At 42.6% G+C, this 22,072-nt stretch overlaps 1 protein-coding gene and 1 long non-coding RNA gene across 2 annotated transcripts in view; one reads left to right on the top strand and one right to left on the bottom strand.

The window, feature by feature from the left end:
• Positions 1-17,674: 17,674 nt before the first annotated feature.
• On the bottom strand, positions 17,675-20,967 carry LOC144259329 (uncharacterized). Its single transcript, XR_013344835.1, has 2 exons — positions 20,565-20,967; positions 17,675-18,749 (listed from the first exon to the last, which is right to left on the bottom strand). It is a non-coding gene; the product is annotated as an uncharacterized LOC144259329 (long non-coding RNA).
• Positions 20,968-21,151: 184 nt separating this feature from the next.
• The window catches only part of PARP12 (poly(ADP-ribose) polymerase family member 12), a 37,878-nt gene continuing 36,957 nt past the window's right edge, over positions 21,152-22,072 (top strand). Inside the window, exon 1 of the mRNA XM_077828300.1 lies at positions 21,152-21,657. Within this exon, the coding sequence (XP_077684426.1) occupies positions 21,323-21,657 (335 nt within the window). The 5' untranslated portion in view covers positions 21,152-21,322. The remainder of the gene's footprint in view (positions 21,658-22,072) is intronic.

The raw sequence follows: 22,072 nt of genomic DNA, 5'->3' as shown, positions 1-22,072 counted from the left end.
AGAACTGTAGCCAAGAGTTCTGAATTTTGAGGAGGCACTGAAAAGTGCAGGAGGAGCAAAGGTAATAAAAAAATATGGAGTAGGTCTATTTTACCTATCACAGGAAATACTGGTATTTAAAAAAATCTGGCACAAATAATGGGGTTTTATGCTTTGATGATACAAGCATTTGTGTGGTGTGATACAGCAGGGCCAGAGTGGAGTGGGAGAGTGGTCCCGTATTTTGCCAAAGCAGGTGCCAATCCCTGATCAGTTTAACATAAGGCAAGTCGTATCAGATTCTCTAGGGTTGCTTTCAAGGTCTCCAGAAACATTGGAAGCCAGTTTGTCATCCACCATCCGATGGTCGCTTGACGATGTCATTATCATAAGCAGATGCTGCTGAAGTTTCTCGAGGGGAGGTATATAAGCTCTAGGTTGATCAAGGCTTGGTTCCCTCTAAACTAGGGAAAGGTTACTACAGGTCAATTGGAGCACCTGTAGCCAATTAAGGCCCAGTCAGACAAGGGAAAAAAGAGAGATGACTAGAGTTTGGAGGAGTATTGCTGTGAACTGAAAGACCAGAGGACTAGAGAAAGGGAGACCTTGCCCAAGCAGAGCAGGGAGACTCCCCCTAGCATTGAGGACAAAGGGTAACCCTACCCAAGGGGGAAGAGGGTAAGAAGCCTGCGGACCTGAAGAGACTGGGACTGAGTAGGGAGTGGACCCTTACCCGCTACCCTCCTCTCCTGCCTTCCCGGGGCACTAGCGGAGCTCTTGGCACCCAAGAACAGGGGCATGGGGTGGTGCCCCAACCTACCCCACCAAGGAAAAGCATGGGACCCACCACAGTAGCATCAGCTGTTTGCCACAATGGACATAAACTGCTTATGTTTTGCAAATGTTTCCCTTATCATCAGGGAAGTGCTGAGGAAGCATTTAGAGTTGGGGAATTTTTATAAACTGGTGTTAAAGAATGTTCAATTCCATATCTCAATAGCGAAGTAGGAGATGTGTCAGTAATCTCTATACTGATTTCATGTTATTCAACTATATATTTATAGTTATTTGATGGACAACTTTGATTTATGTTTTTTTTTAATTTTATGTGAAATTATTTTCCTGGTTTGGCTTTTGCATGGCCTCACTCACCTCAACTTCATTTTAAGGTGCAAAAAACGCCATAATCAGAAGTTCCCTCATGTAATGGTTGACTGAGAAAAAAGGAATCAGGACAAAAAACTAGGAAGTTTGGGGTGGATGAATTGCCCCCATCTCTTCACTCACCATCCACACAAGATGAAATAGTCAAATATACTTTTAAAAAGTCTAATATTTCCTTAAAGAGAGGGACATAAAATTGTGGGTTTTTTTCACTGAATTAAGCTGTAATGCAAGAAAACTGACAGTTATGCCACACCTTAGGGTTTATACAATGCAAGCATTATGGAATTCCCCAACCCCCATCTAAAAACCGATCTCATAATTTCTCCTTTCACATTCCCAAGGTGGATTTGATAATGCTAGGATTTAATGCTAGGAAATAAATTTTTGACAGTAATGATGAATCAGACAAAAACAAAATAACAACTCATTAGTGAATAATATTTTTGATGTGACCACTTTAAAAGTGTACATTATTGAATATTTTAGTTTTTGTAAGAAAACAGGGAGAGAAGAAAAAATTGTTTAAAATAGGCATTTAGTCATTGTCCGTGGCTGCCCTACAAGATCTTACCAACTGTGCTATTAATCATTAACCAATTCAACTATTTCACTTTATGAAATACAAAAATCTACAGTAAAATCATGAAGTCTAAAGTGACAAAACATGGAATGCCCCAGTGATGTAAAGCCATTAAGCATGTTCATAAGCCCCTTCCTATCCAGGAAAGCACTCTTAACTTTAAATATGTGCTGAAAGTTAAGCTTATGCTTAAGTGCTTTTCTGAATCAGGACCTAATATTGCCATTCTGTAATAAATCATCCCCTTGTACAGCATTATGTATTTAATCACGTACTGTGGTGGCTAATTAGAATTATTTTTTTCAATATTCAAACACCCAAAAGGGTGCCAGGCATCTCACAGAAACAAATATAAATGAGGTCCTTGTGCCAGAGAGCTTGCAATCTAAATTTGACGTGACACAACAAGGAGAGTCATGAATAACAGGCCTGGCAGTCTCCAAACCAGACTGTATGTTTCCTTACTTTTCTCAGTTTAAACCAGACAATTCACATAATTTTGTGCAAGGTCTGTTCTGGGGCTGATCCTGAATCTCTTGTGTTGTGTGTGCAGGAGGAATGCAGGGCCCACCAAGTTAAGTGAAGCAGAACAGAACCACTAGTTTTTTTCCCAGTGCCTCTGATATGGCATTAGATATCAGTCTCCTTTTACACCGCCGCCCCATGCTTTGTCAGTGGATTATAAAATAATTAATTAACAGGCTGATGACCTGTATTTCTTGTTCCATCTCAAAAATCAGTTTTAATAGCTGCATTATATGGATGTTAAAAAGGCTTTTCAGTGGAAATGCCAAAAGACTCTGAAATAATTGTTTGGGCAGAAATTTTCCACACTAAATGATTGTCTCGGGCTGAATAATTTTAGAAAGCTTCAGCCAAAATGGTTCAAACATTTGTAAGAATGAGATTAGGGAAAAATATGGTTTTTTGCCCAGGTTAAAACAAAACAAAACGGTAGGACCATTTCTTTGATTTGTCCCTTGTGTGTAGGTATTATGACACAATCTTTAATTATATGACTACATACTATATTTTCTGCAGGACCCCTGCTTCATTTGATGTACCTGCTCTGAGGATGAATCAGGATGAAGCCTGTTGTCCATAGGACCTTCTAACTCATTGGAAGGTGTGTAGTGAATGAGGCAGGTGACTGCAGATTGAGAAAGGATGGTCTCATGGGTAAGGCAGTTGAATGGAGAAATGGATTCTATCCCTGCCTCTGCCATAGAGTTTCTGTGTGATCCTGGGCAAGTCCCTTTAACCAAATTTTTCACAGGTGGCCACTGACTGTATGTTCCTCATTTTTCTGCTCAACTTGCAACCGTGGAATCTGATTTGCAGAAGTGCATAGCACTCACAGCTGCAACTGAAATCAATGGAGCTGTGCTTTGAACATGTAAAGCGTATACAATGTTGCATAGTCTGAAAAATCAGGTCAAATTAGGCACTCAAAATTAGTGGATACTCTTTACCTTAATCTCTCTGTATCTCAATTCTCCATCTGTAAAATGGGGATAATACCAGCCCTCATCTCATAAGGATGTTGCAAAGAAAAATCAATTGTGAAATTAACTAAATAAATTAAATGTTTGTGAAGCACTGAGATATTGTAGCAAAACACATAGGAAAGCCCAGGAGGAGATTAATAATTCTGCATTCAAAGCAGGGTTTGAGTAACATGCGGTAAATAAGGCTTGGGCCACACATTAAACTGGGGATAAAATAAAACATCGAAGAGCTGCTCAGTAAAATGAGCACTGTCCATCCTGTGCACTGAATGAGGTGGGGTCCTGTGGAACAAATAGTATGTGATGTAATTAAAGATAGTATCATAATACATAAGCACAAGGAGCCAAGTTAAGATTGTGTAGGCAACCTTACTTTTGGCATGTCCTATCTTTTGATTGATTCACTTTGCAAACTTAATGTTCTTTTAGCCTCATTTTTCATGTTTAAATTATGTGTAAAGAAGGCATGAAAGGTTGATGTTTTGGGGGGAGAGTTGATAGAGGGAAGATGGGGTTGTTTTGTTTTAAAGGTTCCTTTCCACTTGTTTTTGACCTTAGAAATACATTGTGGATTAAAGAAAAGGAGTACTTGTGGCACCTTAGAGACGTTAGTCTCTAAGGTGCCACAAGTACTCCTTGTCTTTTTGCGGATACAGACTAACACAGCTGCTACTCTGAAACCTATCATTGTAGATTAAGTCTTATCTTCCCTGTTTTTACTGGAGGACTCCTCAGGAAACTGTCTCACTCCTCAAAAGGAAGAATGTAAGCATGGGTGGTGGGTAGGGGACGCTATGGGATGCTGTGGGTACTAGCCAGCCTGGGGCGGGGGCCGGTGGCCGTGGTTGGGAGGGCTCTGGGTTATGGGGTGCGTGGAAGGAACAGGACCTCGTGTGGAAGGAGCAGGGCTGGAGGCTAGCCTCCCCCAGCCAGTGGTTCACGTGCTGTCTTTGAGTGTAAGCATTTGAATCTTTAACAAAAAGAACTTTTCTCTCTCATGTTTGTTAAGAATAATACGTGTATTAATCAAAACAAACATTAACAAAAATGTCAATAGTTTAATTAAAAATTCCTTCACCTCTCAATTTCTCAGTTTCCCAACTCTTGTCTCTCTTAATTTCATAATTTCACACATTCTCTAATTTCACACATAAAGGGAAAATAAATTAAAAGGGAAATTAAATAGATTAAAAGGGAAAATAAATTAAAAATAAATTTCACTCATTCTCTAGTTTTACTCATGCTCTAGTTTCACACATAAAAGCATAAAGAGAAAATAAATTAAAACAAATGTCATCAACTTTGAGTGAAAATCACCCTTATTGCAACATGCATTTCCCATGAGAATGCTAGAAAACCATTGTAAATATACTTTTGGACGACCTATTTGACTCAGCAAAGTGTTTATTAATAAAGCAAGTTCTTCTTTTTCAATAGGACTTGAAACTTGCTAACATGTAGTACTACTATTTTCACATGCCAAAAGCACCATTGTCACGCCCCACATTTTACAAGGCTGGTCCTCTTTTTATTTTTATTTAAAGATTGTTTTAGAGCAAAAATAAATAAAACCAATTGTACAAAAATATATAATGAATCCTGGACTAAAGATTAGCTCCTGGAAAGAATTCTGAGCCTAGATTGTCCAGTGATTTGTTCCAAATAAACAATCATATATGGGACTAGCAAGCACACCTACCTAGTTGTACTGGGGACAAGGCCACTTCCCTCCTCTTGCCTGAGAACTCATCTTTAGCAACAGGGTGTATGAAACAACATGCTGTTCCCTTTGGCACTGATAGCAGGGTGCATTATACAGTGTGCTCCCTCTGATCCACATACAACATTCTGCCTTAGTACTACTCCCACTACACGAAGATTGTCTGTAAGCATATCTCCGCTTGGCTGCTACTACTCCAGTCATAGATGAATTAAACTACACATTCAAATATTATTATTCCTATTTATTATAATATCTATACTGTTTGACCTTTAGTTAAGGCCTCCTTTTCTAGGCAACTATTTTTGCTTGGTCCCATAGTTAGCTGTTTGAGATACTATGTGTGCAGGGGCGGATTTAGGGGCAGGAGATCCATGTGACATCCTTGGGTACTGGGCTTGTGGGGCGCTGGGCTCAGGGTGCTATTTTTGTTAGTGACAAAAAGGAAAATAGAATGTTTGAAGTAAAATATTTCAGGTATTCCATATGTGGATTCATTTTTCACTAACCTCCTAGAATGTTCTGGACCTTTGTAGAATCTCATGGAATCTTCCAGACTTTGTGAGAATTAAATTTTCCTTGAACCTCCTAAAATGTTGTCAACCATGCACTCGTGGGCATATAAGTGGCGGGGCATCACCAGTCAGTCGGTGAGATATAGGAATGAAGTGAAGTGAGAGCCCAGCTGCAATATTGTGAATCATGTTTTATTGTGTAATTGTGAAAGTGTACTTGTGTTTTAAGATTTGAAGAGTGCAAGTAGCAACAATAAAGGACATTTTTAATGAGATGCCAGAGATATTTATCAAACCCCTATCTACGCAACAATATAAAAGAAATACCAATTGTAATTGTAAATACCAATTTACTTTTTTGTCGTGCTTAGCACTTAAATGTTTGATGACTTTCTAAGACTGCGGAACACAAGACTTTTGCTCTGCCTAATACTTTCTGTTTTCCCCCATAGAAAATAAAAGATACCCCTGAAGAAGCCTTCAGAAGCTTAGTATAGGAAGCGAAAAGCTCATTTCCAATCTAGTTTGCAGCAAGGGGCAAATCTGATGGGAAAATATCTGAAACAGAACAACATAGACCTGGCCTTAGGCAGTAGCGAGCGTCCCAGTGCAGAAGAAATTGAGGAACAAGGCATAAATGATGGAAGTTCAATTACTAAGGAATTAGCAGATTTACCTGAAGATAAGGAATGGGAAATGTGAGGAAAGTGATGGAGAATTATCCAGTTTTCCTGGTGGTGTAAAGGAGAGTGATGATAAAGAAGAATGTAGCTCACATGAAAAGGAGAATAAAGACAAAAAAAATCTGGTTTATGTTAAAAGGAGAGAAATGAAAAGAAGAATTAACCTCTCATGAGGACAGAAACAGCACTGAGAAAAACTGCACACCACAAATTGCTACGTCAGATCCTGCCTTATGGCCGGCGGTCCTAAACTCTGACAATATTTATCATACAATTTTGAACAGGCCAGGCAAAATTGAGGATCTGACATTTCCAGTAAATGAGCAGAAACGACACTTCTCAAAGTCACACCATGAAAGGGTGCTCGAGAACGGTGAGAAACTGAATCGGCAATAGCTAGTTTACTCAAAATTAACTGACAAAGTGATCTGTTTTTGTTGCAAAATATTTGAAAAGAATGCAAAGTCGTTGCTTGTGCTTTCCAGGTACAATTACTGGCATAATTTAGCTGATGCTCTGAAGCAACATGAAAAATCACCTGGCCATTTTACGGCCTACTTCAAATGGATGGCGCTTGAGTCCAGGCTCAAGTTGAATAAATGCATAGATGCAGAAAGCCAGTGCATTACTAATGTAGAAACCAAGCATTGGAGGGACGTGCCTGAGCTTTTGATCTCAATCTCCCTCTTCCTTGCAAAGAATAATTTGGCTTTCCAGAGCTTGTTGGATAAGTTTTTCACTGAATATAATGGTAATTTCCTCAGTTTGGTAGAACTCCTTGGGAAATACGACAATGTCATGTGTGAGCACCTACCTTGAGTAGTTCGTAAAAAAGCTATGGACCATTACTGCAGCAAAACAATTCAAAATGAATTGATTGACCTTACGACAAGGAAGGTGCTTGATAACATATTGATGCGGCTCGGCAAAGCAAGTACTACATGGTAATAATGGACTGCACTCTCGACATTAGTCACAGTGAAAAGATGTCATTTACTGTAAGATTTGTTGACGACGAGGATGGCAGTATCCAAGTGGCACATCATCAGGGTGTTTTTTCTTTTTTTAACGTTGTATTAGAAGAGCTATTTGAAAGCAAACCAAGGTCTTTTGTTTCTGAAGAGTTCATTTGCCCCTGCTGCTTATTTGCCTGAAGCCATAAGCTGTTGTTTATGATCTCAAAATCATTTCCACAGCAACCACTTGTGATACTCCAAATGGAGAATTATGACTTCAAGTGAGGAACAAACAGCAGGAGTAAATTAATTCTTGGAAACCAAGGGCCTAAGTCCTGCACTGAAATACAGTTACTGACACCAGTGGGAGTTACTTGAATCCTGTGGCTGGAGAATAAGGCCCCAAACTTCTGTTTTCATGCTGATGAAGCTCTTCAGGTTTGTCTGGCATTTCAAATGTACAATTAGCTAATATCTCCAAGTGCATTTGGATAAAAACACTGCAAAATCTACCAATTTCATATGAAATCAGAGGCTTTTGCTATTCCCTCCCCACAACAAACATGTTTGATGAGATTCCCTTATCCGTTATGATGATGTTATGTCTTGGTGGTGGGTCAGGAGGCAAGGTATTAGTGTCTGGGGGCAACTTCTATACTGTGCAAAATGTCACCACGCCATGAAACAAAAGTGATTCAAATGTCTCGCAAGCACTGCTTGTCAGATATGAGACTGTCCTGTTAAAATCAGGATGATTGTAGAAAATCCAACTCTGTCCTTTGGTATCTTCAGTAGCCAGCATGGTAGGCCAGTTCCCCAAAGGCCCATTCCTACCTTCCCATCATTCAGAATGTGATTAATGTTGCCTGCTTTCTTTGTTACTTCAGGAGCTGCAGGCAGCCCTTCCCCCCGCCATAATGAGATAAAAAATATCTCCTGCTCTCCTTGTGTCCTTTAAGATATCCATTTCCCCCCACTGAGTGATAGACTCCAAGAGCTCAATTTATTTAGCTTAATAAAGAGAATGTTAAGGGGTAACTTGATTATAGTCTATAAGTATGTACATGGGGAACAAACATTTAATAATGGGCTCTTCTATCTAGCAGAAAAGGTCTAACATGATACAGTGGCTGGAAATTGAAGCTAGACAAATTCAGACTGAAAATAAGGTGTAAATATTTGGCAGTAAGGGTGATTAACGATTGGAAGAATTTACCAACAGGTGTCCATCATTGACAATTTTAAAAACAAGATTGGATGTTTTTTAGAAAATCTTCTCTAGGAATTATTTTTGGGAAGCTCTACGGCCTGAGTTATATGGAGGTCAGACTAGACCAGTGGTTCTCAAACTTCATTGCACTGCGACAATAAAAATTACTATATGACCCCAGGAGTGGGGACTGAAGCCTGAGCCTGCCCAAGCCCCACTGCCTCGTGGGAGGGGGGGCAAAGCCCGAGCCCCATCACCCCAGGTGGAGTGGGGCAAAGCCCAAGCTCAAGAACTTCTGCCCCAGGCTTAGTCTAAACCAGCCCTGGTGACACCATTAAAACGGGGTTGCAACCTACTTTGGGGTCCCGACCCACAGTTTGAGAATCGCTGGACTAGATGATCACAATGGTCCCGTCTGGCCTTGGAATCTATGAGTCAATTCATCTGAAGACAAGAGAATATAGCATGAAATGGATTTCCTTCCTGTATTTTGGCACTTACCATTTTGATTCTTTGTCAGAGGTATAACAGTTTTTCTCATGTTATTCATACTCTTTTGGATTCAGTCCTGAATGGGAACCAGAAGTGAAATAAAAGGTATATGAAAATTACAAAACCTCAGAAAAGGTTTGGGTTGAATTTGGCACTAACAAGAGTTGAAGCCGTGAGCATGGGTGGCAGTGGATTTTTTACTGTATCTAAGTCAGTTCGCTGATCCCTGATTAGCATAGCTATTGTTCGTGATGTAGAGTTTACATAACATACAAATAAAAAGGCACAGTTTTCTGGAACTGACGTGTCTAAACACAATTGGTTATTAATGAGGATAGCAGGATCTTTCTTCCCCTTCTCATAAATATACCCGTTCACACTGTCATTGGGGAAGTTGGAAGCAAATACTATTTAGATGGAAATTTGTATTTTGTTTGACACAGGATAAAACATAATGTGATCAGACCAACTTCTTGATTATTGTAAACAGTGGAACAAAATTAAAATGAACTTTTAGAATTCAATTACTGTATTTATATATTTGACAAAACTCATCTTTTGGTCTTAAGTAGTTCTGCAAGTTGATAAACTTTGCAAAAATAATACAAAAGTTAAAGCTGCTATATAAGCTCCTTACTACTTGAATTGTGTTAATTGACCATTTAAGGGTGTGTAAGGCAAATGGTGCTATATGAAAGATGGTTCTCTGGTAATTTGTGTGTTAAAGAAAACAGAACTGTCATTGACAAATTATCAGCAGGGAGGCAGATGCCATCAGAAGATGGAGGCTTAGCCAATTCATGAAAATGTATATTCTGGGTCAACATACATGCGAGCAGTTGAGTGATTTGGTGATAAATGAAAACAGGGTTGAATAGAACTGTCTTGAGCCAGCAGAGCTGTTCAAAACTTGGGATCTTGATTTGCAGTTGTTTCAACAAACTTGTTGTTCCAATTTGCTTCCTACTGTTTTGCATCCCGTCCTCCCAAGTGTCACCTTGAATTTTGACTTCAAATGAAGAGATACCAAAGTGGTAGAGAAGCTCAGCTGAGACTGCTGTATTTTGTTTGGTTTTTCACCACAATCATGAATTCCTCCTATGGGGAAGGAGGACTTGCTCAGTCCAGGTCTGCTCAAAAAGTTTGTGAACCTCAGTAAACTTGGACTGAGCTGTAATGAAATGGTTTGCTGGGAAAATTTTGTGTTGTTGTAGCAACACATGCTACCAGCCAGGTAAGCTTTTCATGAGTTGACTCAAAACCCTTTTGGGACCAATTCCTGCTTCTCTGTGGACACGTCCACACTTAAAAATTAGATTGACCTAGCTGTGAAAAAGTTCATGCCTGTGTGATGTAGTTAGGTCGGCCTAACCCCCTATGTAGATGCAGCTAGGTTGAAGGAAGAATTCTTCTGTTGACCTACCTACTGCATCTCAGAGAGGTGGTTTAAGTACATCAATGGAAAAAACCCTTTTGTCAGCGTAGACTACTGCCCTACAGTTGCACGGCTGCAGAGCCCTAGCTGTGTTATTGTAGCAACTGTAAACTAGACATACCCTGAGGGTCAGTGTATCCATCATCCTGTAGTCATTAGTTCCATGAGCCTCTGGGACAGAGACATGTCCAGAGATATGCCTCAAAATAGAGCTTTGTGAATAACTGATTTTTTTGGTTTGGTGGCCAAACCAAAAACATTTTTTAAAAAATTGTTTCAGGTCAACCTGAAACAACACTTTTTTGAATTGCTCAGCAAAATGAAAAAGTCAGAAATGTTTTGTGTCTGGGTGAACAAAATGTTTTGACTCAAAATGCTTCATTTTGGTTTTGAGATTTTTTTTTAACCTTTTTAAAAATAAAATAAAATGGATGTAAAATTCAAAAGGAAATGACGGTTTGAAAATGACAAAATGAAGCATTTTGACTTTTTGGGAATTTTTTTCTTTTTTCTTTCAGCAAAACAATTCAGCAAATTCAACATAAATTTGCAAAATGTTCAATTCAACCTGAATATGCATTTTTCAATGCAAAAAAAGTTTTGTCGGACAGATTTTGCCCAGCTTTACCCTAGAGTCCTTATGTTCAGCAAATGCACATAAGGGTTTCTGGGGAATGTCTTCTTGTCATCACAATAACAGAACTGGTGGAGATAGCTCTATGTTGCTCATTTAATGTATAAGGTGTGACTCCTCAGGCATAGGCTTGAGGGAGCAGCCATGCAAGATGCTCCTAGAAAACATTAAGAGTGGGAGCCTGATCCAAAGCCCATGGAAGTCAATGGAAAGACTCCCATTGATGCTAATGGATTTTGGATCATGCCACGGGAGAGAAGTGAAGGGAGCTGTCCCTATAAAAGACATCCAAAGTAAGTGAAGCAAGTTGGGATGGAAAGAATCTACTCTTGAGGGGATTGTAGGCCCGGAATGGTGCTTGTTTTTGAGGATGGGAGAGTCCGGGGGACAAGTGTCATGGGTCTGTATGGGAAGAAGACCTCTATGTGGATATGAGGATGAGTAGGGGGAAGAGAGAAGGCCTGATTGTCTCCTCCCATGCACCTTGTGTGGTTATTTACATCTGTGCAAAATGACTGTAACAATTCTCCAAAATCAGAATGGAACTATATTGATGACAGTTTAAATTACATTAGTAACTACATTATGAGCCACTTACTTCTGAAATTTTTTTTTAGTAGCAAACCCAGTTGTGATTTATGCCAGTGATCAGTGCAAACTGCAGGTATTGATTTTTTTGCATATATGTTGAGTTCATACAGAATCATTATTGCAAAATAAATAATTTTTGAAAGAACGTTCTGGCCTATGTTCTGACACAGTTTATGCTCTGAATTTCTGAAAATGAGTTAAATACGGATGCAGCCTTAGCTAATGTAGCGAACATACTATTATCAAGGTATAAGAGGATGCAAGACCACTGGAAAAGCCAACAGCCCCACAGTCTGGCTCCTCTCAAGTACTGCATCTAATCTCAGGCTGATGCTCTTAACTTCTTCTTTCAGACTATGTGCTTTAAAAACAATAAAGGTGTACCACTGTGAAATTCTTTTAAAATGGTAGGTGGCCTTTTTATATATGGAGGTGCATCTACTAGAGTACACAGAGCTCTGTGTAGCTCAAAAGCTTGTCTCTTTTACCAGTAGAAGTTGGTCCAGTAAAAGATATTATTACCTCACCCATCTTGTTTCTCTCATATCCTTTGCAAAAATCTTCCACATCGATACTCATAAGAATCCATTCTATATCTGTTACTAATTATAGATATTCTGTTTAGGGGAACTTCAAACTTCCATCTAGAAGTAGGTTTAAAAATGTGGGGGAGGGGATGTTGGCACCTTTATTATACTACAATGATGGATGCTTTAAAGATGCATATAAATACTTCAGCTGAAAAACCATTTAGTTGTCACACTTTTAAGGTGGATAAACTCAAGTGAAGATTAAATAGATTAAGTAATAAAGTTTCTGCAATTAAAATTAATGTCACTATTCATAAGTTTATTATTTGTAATGCATAAATATGAATATAGTGATTCAGACCCAAAAATATGTTAAAGATCATTTTTATGGTGCCACATTTCAGTTCTGGAATAAGATGTTAGCAAAGAGTTGCTGATTGAAACTGCTGTAACTAAGGCCCTGATCCTGTTATAAATTCCACGTGGATTAACCACTGCAATCTATACAGAAATCCATGGGGGCTACTTGAATGGACCTCACTGCAGGGTCAGCTCACAAAGTGGTAATTTATCATGGGTGTAATAAATCAAATGTAATTATGTCACAATTAACTTTAATGAAACATGTATGTATCCTTTTTTTTAATTGGGAGATTTAATTGGGGAGAAGGAGTTAGCTGCTTTTTTTCCTCCTTCAACTGGCATATATGCTGAAGAGATTTGATTTTGTAAACAAAAAGAAACTTACTTTCCCTTTCATACAAAATACTCCTAAAGAAGAGAAAAATATAATTTTGTTTATAGATAATTCATAGCTGGGGAAGTTGTATCAAATCTGTCTTCCTGAGGAACATGATGCTAAACAAACAAATAAAACTTCACGTGACCAATTTTATTATAACAGGAACATACTCCGGTTTACTTTTCGTATGAGTATACGGGGAGAAAAAAAAGGCTGCTTCCATTTAAGTGCAACTCTGAAAACTAGAAATCTTCTCTATGCAAAGCTGTATCAATGTTGGTTTATTTTGTGATTTAATTTTAGTGCCTGTGAAGAGTGCCAGATTGACAGCGCTGCTCCTAGAGACGCCCGAGAGCTGGGTCAGCACCCACAGCTGCAGTACAAACTTTCCTCAGCTGCAGTACAAACATGCTCCTGGGACCACCTGTTGTGGTAAGATGACAATTCAGTTTCAGTATTCATTCAAATCCTGATTTTTATGCTGAGTTTTCTGACAAGGGTGCCAGTTTTAATCAAAAATGGCAGTGTTTTGGTGTTGTGGAGATCTGTCCACCAGCACTTTCTCACAGCACAACGAGACAAGGTGCTTGTCCAGATTAGGGAAATTTGCACTGATTTAACTACATTGATTTAATTACACCAGTGAAATGCCCTAAACTAGACACATTACACTGGTACAATGAACGTTGGCAATTTACTAAAGTAAGTCGCAACGGTACAAATCTCATCTGATGCCTGGACCGTGCATCTGCACCTGACATTTGCACTGGTGTAGCTACATCTGGAAAACCTGGGGATGAAAAAAGCATATGTGTGCAAAATGTGTGTTTTGTGGGGGGAAGATGCATACTGAGTGCTTCCTTTGTAACCTTAATAGTGTTCTTTTAACATCATTTTTGTGTGTGTAATTATTATAGCAGAGCAAGAGCTCTGCTACAGTTAAGGTTAAGACCAGCTTTCTGTTTAAAGCTCTAATATTCTGTGTGTTCTAAAATCTACATGGTTTCTTGGATTGCCTTGAAATTTGGTGTGTCTCACTGGGGCATAGGTTTCTGTTGGAGAGCCAATTTGGGGGCTATTAGACCAGAGGGTTCCCAAGATACAGCCCTCAAAATAAATCCAGCTTTTCTAGAAGTTGAGAGATTTTGGCACCCTTTCTTTGCTCACAGATAGAGATCAACTCAGGGCTCAGACCATCGCAGCAGGGTCTCCAATACTTGAGGGTTATCCTCACAGAGTGCATGTCACCCATCAATCAGCCCTTTGGGGGAAATCAAATTAAAACTTTTTTTTAAAAATTGCTTCTCCAGTTAGGTTCCTTACGTGCCTCGTGCTTATTTGTGCATCTAATGGATTATACTGAGCATATGTAAACAGAAGAGTTAACATGATTGTTAGCCTTCAAAGTTTTACAGCAGCTGTAGCTCCAGGGCATTAAATAATAGCCTTTGAACCTGACCCAGCCAGCCAACCTCAGTCTGAGTCTTATCATGGGCAGAGATCTGGGGAAGGTTGGATGGCATGTTGCTTAAAAATCTGTCTTTGTCATGGCTTTGCTTTTTTAAAATTTTTGGGTGAATGTAATCAAAGTATTTTTGTTAAAAAAAATATGTGAATACTTGCTGGCAGGGGAGAGGCATTTTGGGAGTGGAGGAGGGGAGGATAGGGATAAGAGGGGTTTGGGGCTGTATTGAGGGGAAGAAGGATAAATAGGGATGGGTGGTAGAGGAGGTAAGAGGGGTTGTGGGGCTCAGGTGAGGGACGCATGGGGGTGAGTGGCAGCAGAGGTGCTCGGGGAGAGTAGGGGCAGGAGCACCTTTCAGCTCCACATTCTCCCCTTCTGAGTGTGCCAAGAGCTGGGGTGGTCTGAGCCCCACTCCTTACCTCCCTACTTTTGAGCTGGAATGTGGGGGTCCCTGAGTGTGCCTGAGCCCTGCTCCTGGGCTTACTGTGTATATATGCCAGGATCTGGGGCCCTCCGCCCCTTGAGAGGAGTCTGATCCCTCTCCATGTGCCTTCTTAGATGAGCCAGGATCTGGGGGCTTGGGGTGGAGGGAAGCCTGGACAAAATAGCATGGTAGGGGTTGGCCGGCTGGCCTGGAATGAACAGGACTGGTTGGTGGGGCTGAGTGGAGGAAGGGAGAAAGCTATAGAAACATAGAATAGAATAATAGAATATCAGGGTTGGAAGGGACCTCAGGAGGTCATCTAGTCCAACCCCCTGCTCAAAGCAGGACCTAATATAGGGCCAGGATCACTAGTTCACTTGGCTCACAACTGCACCAATGACCACTAATTCTTACCAAGCCTTCTTTCTGTTAAAAATAACTAGAAAATTAGATGGATCCCCCCCCCCCAAAGTTAACACAGAATTAAGGTTCCTTAGTGACTGCTCTTGTCTGTCCACAATGGTGAGTTCAGCAAACCTCAGACTTCAGAAAACCAGGAGGAGCAAGGGTGCAGCAGACTCAGGGGAAGGGGCAGGGACCTTGGGGGAAGGAGTGGAGTGGGACTGGGGCCTAGGGCAGAACCAGGGGTTGAGCAGTGAGCACCCTTTAGCACATTGGAAAGTTGGCGCTCATAGCTCCAGCCCCAGAGTTGGCACCTATGCAAGGAGCCGCATATTAACCTCTGAAGAGCCGCATGTGGCTCCGAAGCCACAGATTGGCCATCCCTGCTATTGTCCCTCTGCAAATTTGTGAACACAGTCAATCCCTTTCCTCTCTCTAAAAGTGCAAAGTTTCAAAAAGTTCGATTAATAGAAGATTATTGGGAGTGGAATAGATCTGGACAAGGAGAAGAAGTCTGGACATAAATGTGAGAAGGGAGGGACGGCAGTGGAAACCAAAGAGAAACTGTTTGAGCAGCAAATTTCAGAAGTCTTGAGGTCTTTCTGAGTGTAGCCTTCATTGATTTGACATCTACCATACCATTCTCTCACTAGAAGGGAAAACCTATAATGGCAGCAGGCCGTAAATGGAACCCAGTTTGGGAATATTTTAATGAAGTTCCCCTACCTGTGGGTAAGACAGGCATGTGTGCAAAATGCAAACAGTGCAACAAAGAAATGCAAGGCCTGGTTGCCTGAATGAAACAACATCATGAGAAGTGTTCCTTCTCAGGAGGAAGCTGCGTTGAAGATGATGAAAGAAACATGTCTGAACATGCAGGATCTTCAGGTTGGTAAACTTTTTTATTTCATACTTCTTCCTTAAGAACTGCCTGTCTTCCTTCTAGACTATTCCTGAATTCTCATGTTTGAGCAAAATATATAGTTGTTACTCTATGGTACTATCATTTTAGATGCAATTGTGATAAAAAATAAATAGCTGAAATAGGCAGATCTTCCTTTTACAATTTCACCTTTAAAGTAGTACTGATTGTCAGTGAATGCAATGAGTAATACTAAATAAGCAGTATGGTAATAATAATTAAATAACTGCATTGACTTATTTTGTTTAGGAGAATCCATCCTCAATATACAGGATTCTGAAGACTATCCACCCTCAAGAACACCATCACTTTCTATAGTTTCAGAGTTATCTGCCAATGATAGTATTTCAGTCACATCATATATGTCACATAGCCACAGTATATCACCTGTAGCAAAAAGAAAAAAAAATCTCCATCATCCAGAAACAACCATAGATAAGTTTGTGATAAGAACCAGCAGATTACAAAAAGAGGTAATTGATGAAAAAATTGCCCAGTTTGTTTATGCAGCAAACTCTGCTTTCCGTATAATTGAGAACCCACACTTCATTAACATGGTTCAGTCATTAAGACCAGGATACAGTCCACCCAACAGAGCAGATGTCGCAGGCAAATTGCTGGATAAAGCGTATGAAAGAGAAATTGAGCAGTGTGCAAAGGTCTAGAGGGTAAAATTGTTAACCTGAGTTTTGATGTGTGGAGCAATGTCCACAATGATCCTGTTGTATGTGCTTGTGTGACAACAGAAGAAGGGATTGCTTTTCTTACAGAAACAATAGATAAATCAGGAAATGCACACACAGCAGAATACTTACAAGAAGTAGCAGTAAAAGCTATAACAAACTGTGAAAAAAAATTCAAATGTCTAGTATGCAGCTTGGTCACAGACAATGTTGCAAATGTATCCAAGATGAGAAGAAATTATTTAGAAGAGAGTCCCAAGCTAACAACATATGGTTGCGGTGCTCATTTGACGCACCTCCTAGCCAAAGACTTCAGTGTCCAGAAATAAAGGCTAATGTTGTTGAAATTGCAAAATACTTCTGTAACAACAACTTTGCAGCAGCTGCTCTGAAAAAAGTGGGAGGAACCAAGCTAACTCTCCCACACGACGTGCAATGGAACTCAGTAGTGGACTGTTTTGAGCACTGTATCAAGAACTGGCCTAATCTGGTGAAAGTTTGTGAACAAACTTGTGAAAAAATAGATGGCATTGTCACAGCCAAAGTTCTCAACACTGGGCTTAAGAGAAATGTTGAACACATGCTGAGTACCCTGAAGCCTATTTCTGTAGCCTTGAACAAAATGCAGGGAAATAGCTGTTTTATTGCTGATGCTGTTGAAATTTGGAAGGAACTGAGTGAGATCTTAAAAAGAGAAATATGCAATGACAGAATTAAATTAGAAACATTAAAAAATGAGTGGGACAAGCACTGACTCCAGCTCATTTTCTTGCAAATATTCTCAATATTTGGTACCAGGGTCAAACCTTAATTGCTGAAGAAAAGGAGTTGGCTATGACATGGACATCCAGCAATCATCCCTCCATAATGCCAACTATAATAAACTTCAGAGCTAAGGGTGAACCATTCAAGAAATATATGTTTGCTGATGATGCTTTAAAGCAGGGGTCTCAAACTCAATTTACCTTAGGTCCAGTGCCTCAAATCCTCCCAGCGGGCCAATAATGTCACTGAAGATGGTGTTCAGAAAAGAAAATGTTTATATTGTATTTTTTATTTGGAATTTCTTAGAAATAATAAAACTGTCATAAAACTTTATACAATTCTTCACCTGCCAGAGAGTTTTTAATGTTTGCCAGTTACCTGGCAACACTTCAGTTCTGTCAGCTTGTTGATGTTTGGCCTCAGTGACTGAGCAGTTGAAACCTTCAGGATTGCAGCAAGGTGGGCATCAGATAGTTGTGTTCGGTATTTTGACTTGTTTATATTCACTGTGGAAAAAAGTGATGTTGCCTCCATGGCTGACTCTGCCTGGTGACCAGTGATGGTATCTCTGTCCCTCTCCCCCAGCCAATGGGAGCTGTGGGGGGCAGCGCCTCCAGCAGACATTGCCGGCAGCGTGTCTACCTGCATCTCTCCTCTGCGGGCCCGCAGTGGGGAGGTTCTTGGGCCGCAGATGGCCCGCAGGCCGGGACTTCGAGATCCCTGCTTTAAAGAAAGTCACACCAGTGAACTGGTGGAAGTCACTTAAGCACTTGGATAATCTCACTTTTAACAGCAGTAGCTTCTTCCGCCGGAGTAGAAAGAATATTTTCTTCCTTTGAACTAATTCATTCCAAATTGAGAAATCGTTTGGGACCTGAAAAAGCAGGAAAGCTTATTTTTCTTTTCCAGATTATGAACAAACAGGAAATTGAAGGTGAAGACGACCGAGTTAGATGCTGAAGCCAATATTTTAAGTTTCTCATGTTGACCTGGCTGACACAGTCAATTTAATTTTTGTTTTTTTTAAAAAAAAATATTTCATTTAACTATTTGAGTTAAAACATTTTTAATAAAAACAAACTTGATTTTAAAAAAACTTGAATGTTTAACTAAATTCAAAAATTCATATGCTTGTTTTGTTAAAATATTATACGTTTGCTGTTGAAGAAAAAAAATTCAGAATACATAACGTTGTTTTAGTTGAATAAAACAATTTAAATGTCTGTTTGGTGATGTTCTCCTCCTAATACAGCATGACAAGAAAATCCTCCAAATATTAATGGTTAACCTGTTGAATTGGAGATAGTTCACCTCCCAATGACTTCATAAATATCTGCTTCAATTACCTGTGGTAAATGAAATAACCAAACAATCATTAATTTTCTGACATAGCTGTAAAACTAATCTGAAAAGTTTTCAAAATAAATCACTTAAAAATGTATAGTGTGTACCTTCTAAAAATGAAACCTACATCTATCTCTGAGTTGTGAAGAATATGTATTAAGGTTTATAACAACCGACAAGAATGCACTTTTATGTAGAAATCCATGATTAAACTGAGTCTTCCTGGCTAGTGATTTAAATCATGATTTGATTTAAATCATATCCACCTTGACCCTAACTCCGCATTTCCTGGTTTTCTGAAATTTTGTTGAACTCTACATTCTGGAAGGACATGAGCAGTCACTGGGAAACCCTAATTTTTCATAAACAAAGTTTTTTTTTTGCCATGCATTTATATTATTTGTATTGCAGTAGTGCTAGAACAGTGTTTCTCAAACTTTTACACTGGTGACCCCTTTCACATGGCAAGCCTCTGAGTGACCCCCCCGCTTATAAATTAAAACAACTTTTAAATATTTTTAACACTATTATAAATGCTGGAGGCAGAGCAGGGTTTGGGATGGAGGCTGACAGCTCGTGACCCCTCATGTAATAACCTCGCAACTGCCTGAGGGGTCCCGACCCCCAGTTTGAGAACCCCTGGCCTAGAAGCCCCCATTAAAGACCAGAGACCCATTGTACTACACACTGTGTACGCACATAATAAAAAGGTGATCTCTGCCCCAATAAGAGTTTCCAAGCCACGTGTGTCACAATGTTGTGCCATGCTTTCATTGCAGTGCAATGAAATGGCATTGACCAACACAGGGGTGAGCAAACTATGGCCCATGGGCTGTATCCAGTCCCTCAGAACTTTGGATCCAGCCCTCCCATTGGCCAGGAATGGGGAACTGCGGCCAATGGGAGCTTTGGGGAATACCTGGAGGCGCAGCAAGGGCAGCGAGCAGAACCCTCTGCCCCCTCTCTCCCAGGGACCGCAGGAACATGGTGCCGGCCACTTCCGGGAGCAGCGTGGGGACAGGGCAGGTTCCCTGCCTGCTTGCCCTGGGCTTGGTGCGCGCTGCTGCCACCCCAGAGCTGCTCCAGGTAAGTAGCACTGGGCTGGAGCCCGAACCCCTCCTGCACCCCGCACCCCAACTCTCTGCTCAGAGCCCCCTGCCACACCCTGCACCCCAACCCCCTGAGCTCCCTGCCGCACTCCTCCTGCACCCAACTCCTTGCCCTGAGCCCCAGTCGCAACCACCCTGCACCCCAACCCCCTGCCCTGAGCCCCTGCCACACCCCGCAGCCCTCCTGCACCCCAACCCCCTGCCCTGAGCTCCCTGCTGCACCTTGCACCCCTCCTGCACACCAACCCCTTGCCCTGAGCCCCCTCCCGCATTCCACACCCCTCCCTGAACCCCTACCCTGAGCCCCCTCCTGTACACCACACCCCTCCTCTGCCCCAACCCCTTGCCCTGAGCCCCTTCCTGCACACCACACTCCCTCCTGCACCCCAACCCCCTGCCCTGGCCCTGCATGCAATTTCCCCATCCAGATGTGGTCCTCCAGCCAAAAAGTTTGCCCACCCCTGGACTAACAAGTAATAAATCTTAGCTCTTATATAGCAGTTTTCATCAGTAGATCACAAGGAGCTGTACAAAGGAGGGAAGTGTCCCCCTTTACAGATAGGGGAAACTGAGGGACAGAGAGGGGCTGTGATGTAAAAAACTTGATATCACACAGGGAAGCCCGTCCTGTGGGTGGGGCAATCATGTAATTTAGGTGACCTGGGTTTCAACCTCACCACCAGGAAAAACCGGACCAACTCTTTGTACCTGGGTACATGCTAATGACACGACTTATTCCATTTAAAGGTGGCTAATCTTTGAGAGCTGCTGTAAACTTCTTGAAGAAGAGCTAAACATGGAGGGCTGTGTGCACTAGACATGGCTCTAGTCAGCATCTCTGCTGGGTTTGTAGGCACGCCCCAGCTTGGGGGGGCGGAAAGGGAGCCAGGCCGCGAGGGATGGGTGAGGCTGGAGAAGCAGCATCAGGAGAGCGGGTGTGATACCAGTGTGGAGGGCAAAGTCAGTGGCAGCAGCGGACTTAGCGCGGGCCGCTGAGGGAGCCTGAGGCCAAGGCGTCAAGATGCTGTTTACGGCGCAGCGTGCTCGCCACCCCCCGGCTGCAGCGGCCCGGGAGGGCAGGCAGGTCCGTGCATTGGCCACCGGGCTGATCTGCAGCGGAACTTCCTGGAGGGGCGACTCCGCCTCCCCGACCCGCGGCGGCAGCTAATACAGCGGTGCCGGGTCACGGGTGCTACATGGGGACGCCCTCAGGCCGGGGGCGGCTCGGGCTCCCGCGGGGCGGGGGGGCGGGTAGGGTAGCTGCGCGAAGATCCGCTTTCAGTTTCGTTTCTCGGCGGGAGGTTCACAACAATAAATAGGCAAAGAGGCTGCAGGGAGCGCCGGGGCGGAGCTGCACTAAGTGGTCGGGGAGAGGGCCTCCTGGCGGGGCCGCCCCAGGCATTCGGAGTCCTCCCGGCGGAGCCGCACCAGGGGGCGGCGGGGCGAGGGGTTGGGAGCTGCCCGGGATGGCCCGCCCCGCGCTGCCCAGCCAGGCGCTGCAGGCGCTGTGCTCCGCCGGCGGCTCCCTGGAGCAGGGCGAGCTGGCGCGGCGGCTCCCGGCCCTGAGTCCCAGCCTGGACAACCTGTTGCTGGCGGAGCCGGAGCGGTTCACGCTGGTGACCCGGCCGGGGCCCGGCTCGCCCGGCGGCCCGCCCCAGGAGCAGCGGGTGGTGGTGGCCACGAGCGCGGTGCGGCTGTGCCCGGAGCACGGCGGGCCGGGACCCGGCTGCGGGGGCCAGTGCGGCCAGCTCCACGTCTGCCGGTACTTCTTGTACGGCAACTGCCGCTACCAGCGCACCAGGTGAGCCGGGGTCACCCCCGGGGTTCTGGGGACCCCCCCTCTGGCCATTCCCCTCTCCTGGGGGAGCCTGGATCCACCCCCTCTGGCCATTCCCCCACACCCCTCCCCTGGGGGATGGGCCCCCTGCCTAGGCTGGGCCCACTACATCCACTTCCATTGTCAGTGAGTGCCACCCAAACTGTTCAAGGGGGCGCCCCCTCTTTTGTGGGACAGACCCTCAGGGCTGCTGGGTCAGGACCGCACACCCAGTGTCTGCTCAGGAGTTGGTGTTCATTTCGTCTCCCCTTCCCACTTGATATATTTCAGTGCAAGATGTGGACATTGGGGGGGGGGGGGCTTTACACCTCAAAGGGAAGAGTGCAAGGGGGTGTGCAAATGGTTTTGTTTTTCTGATTATGGGCCTTGACTTTCAAAA

Source organism: Eretmochelys imbricata, chromosome 1, assembly GCF_965152235.1.
Source record: "Eretmochelys imbricata isolate rEreImb1 chromosome 1, rEreImb1.hap1, whole genome shotgun sequence".
Classification (NCBI taxonomy): domain Eukaryota; kingdom Metazoa; phylum Chordata; order Testudines; family Cheloniidae; genus Eretmochelys; species Eretmochelys imbricata.
The sequence above is the reverse complement of the archived record's forward strand: the minus strand, read 5'-3'. Positions and strand labels throughout refer to the sequence as shown.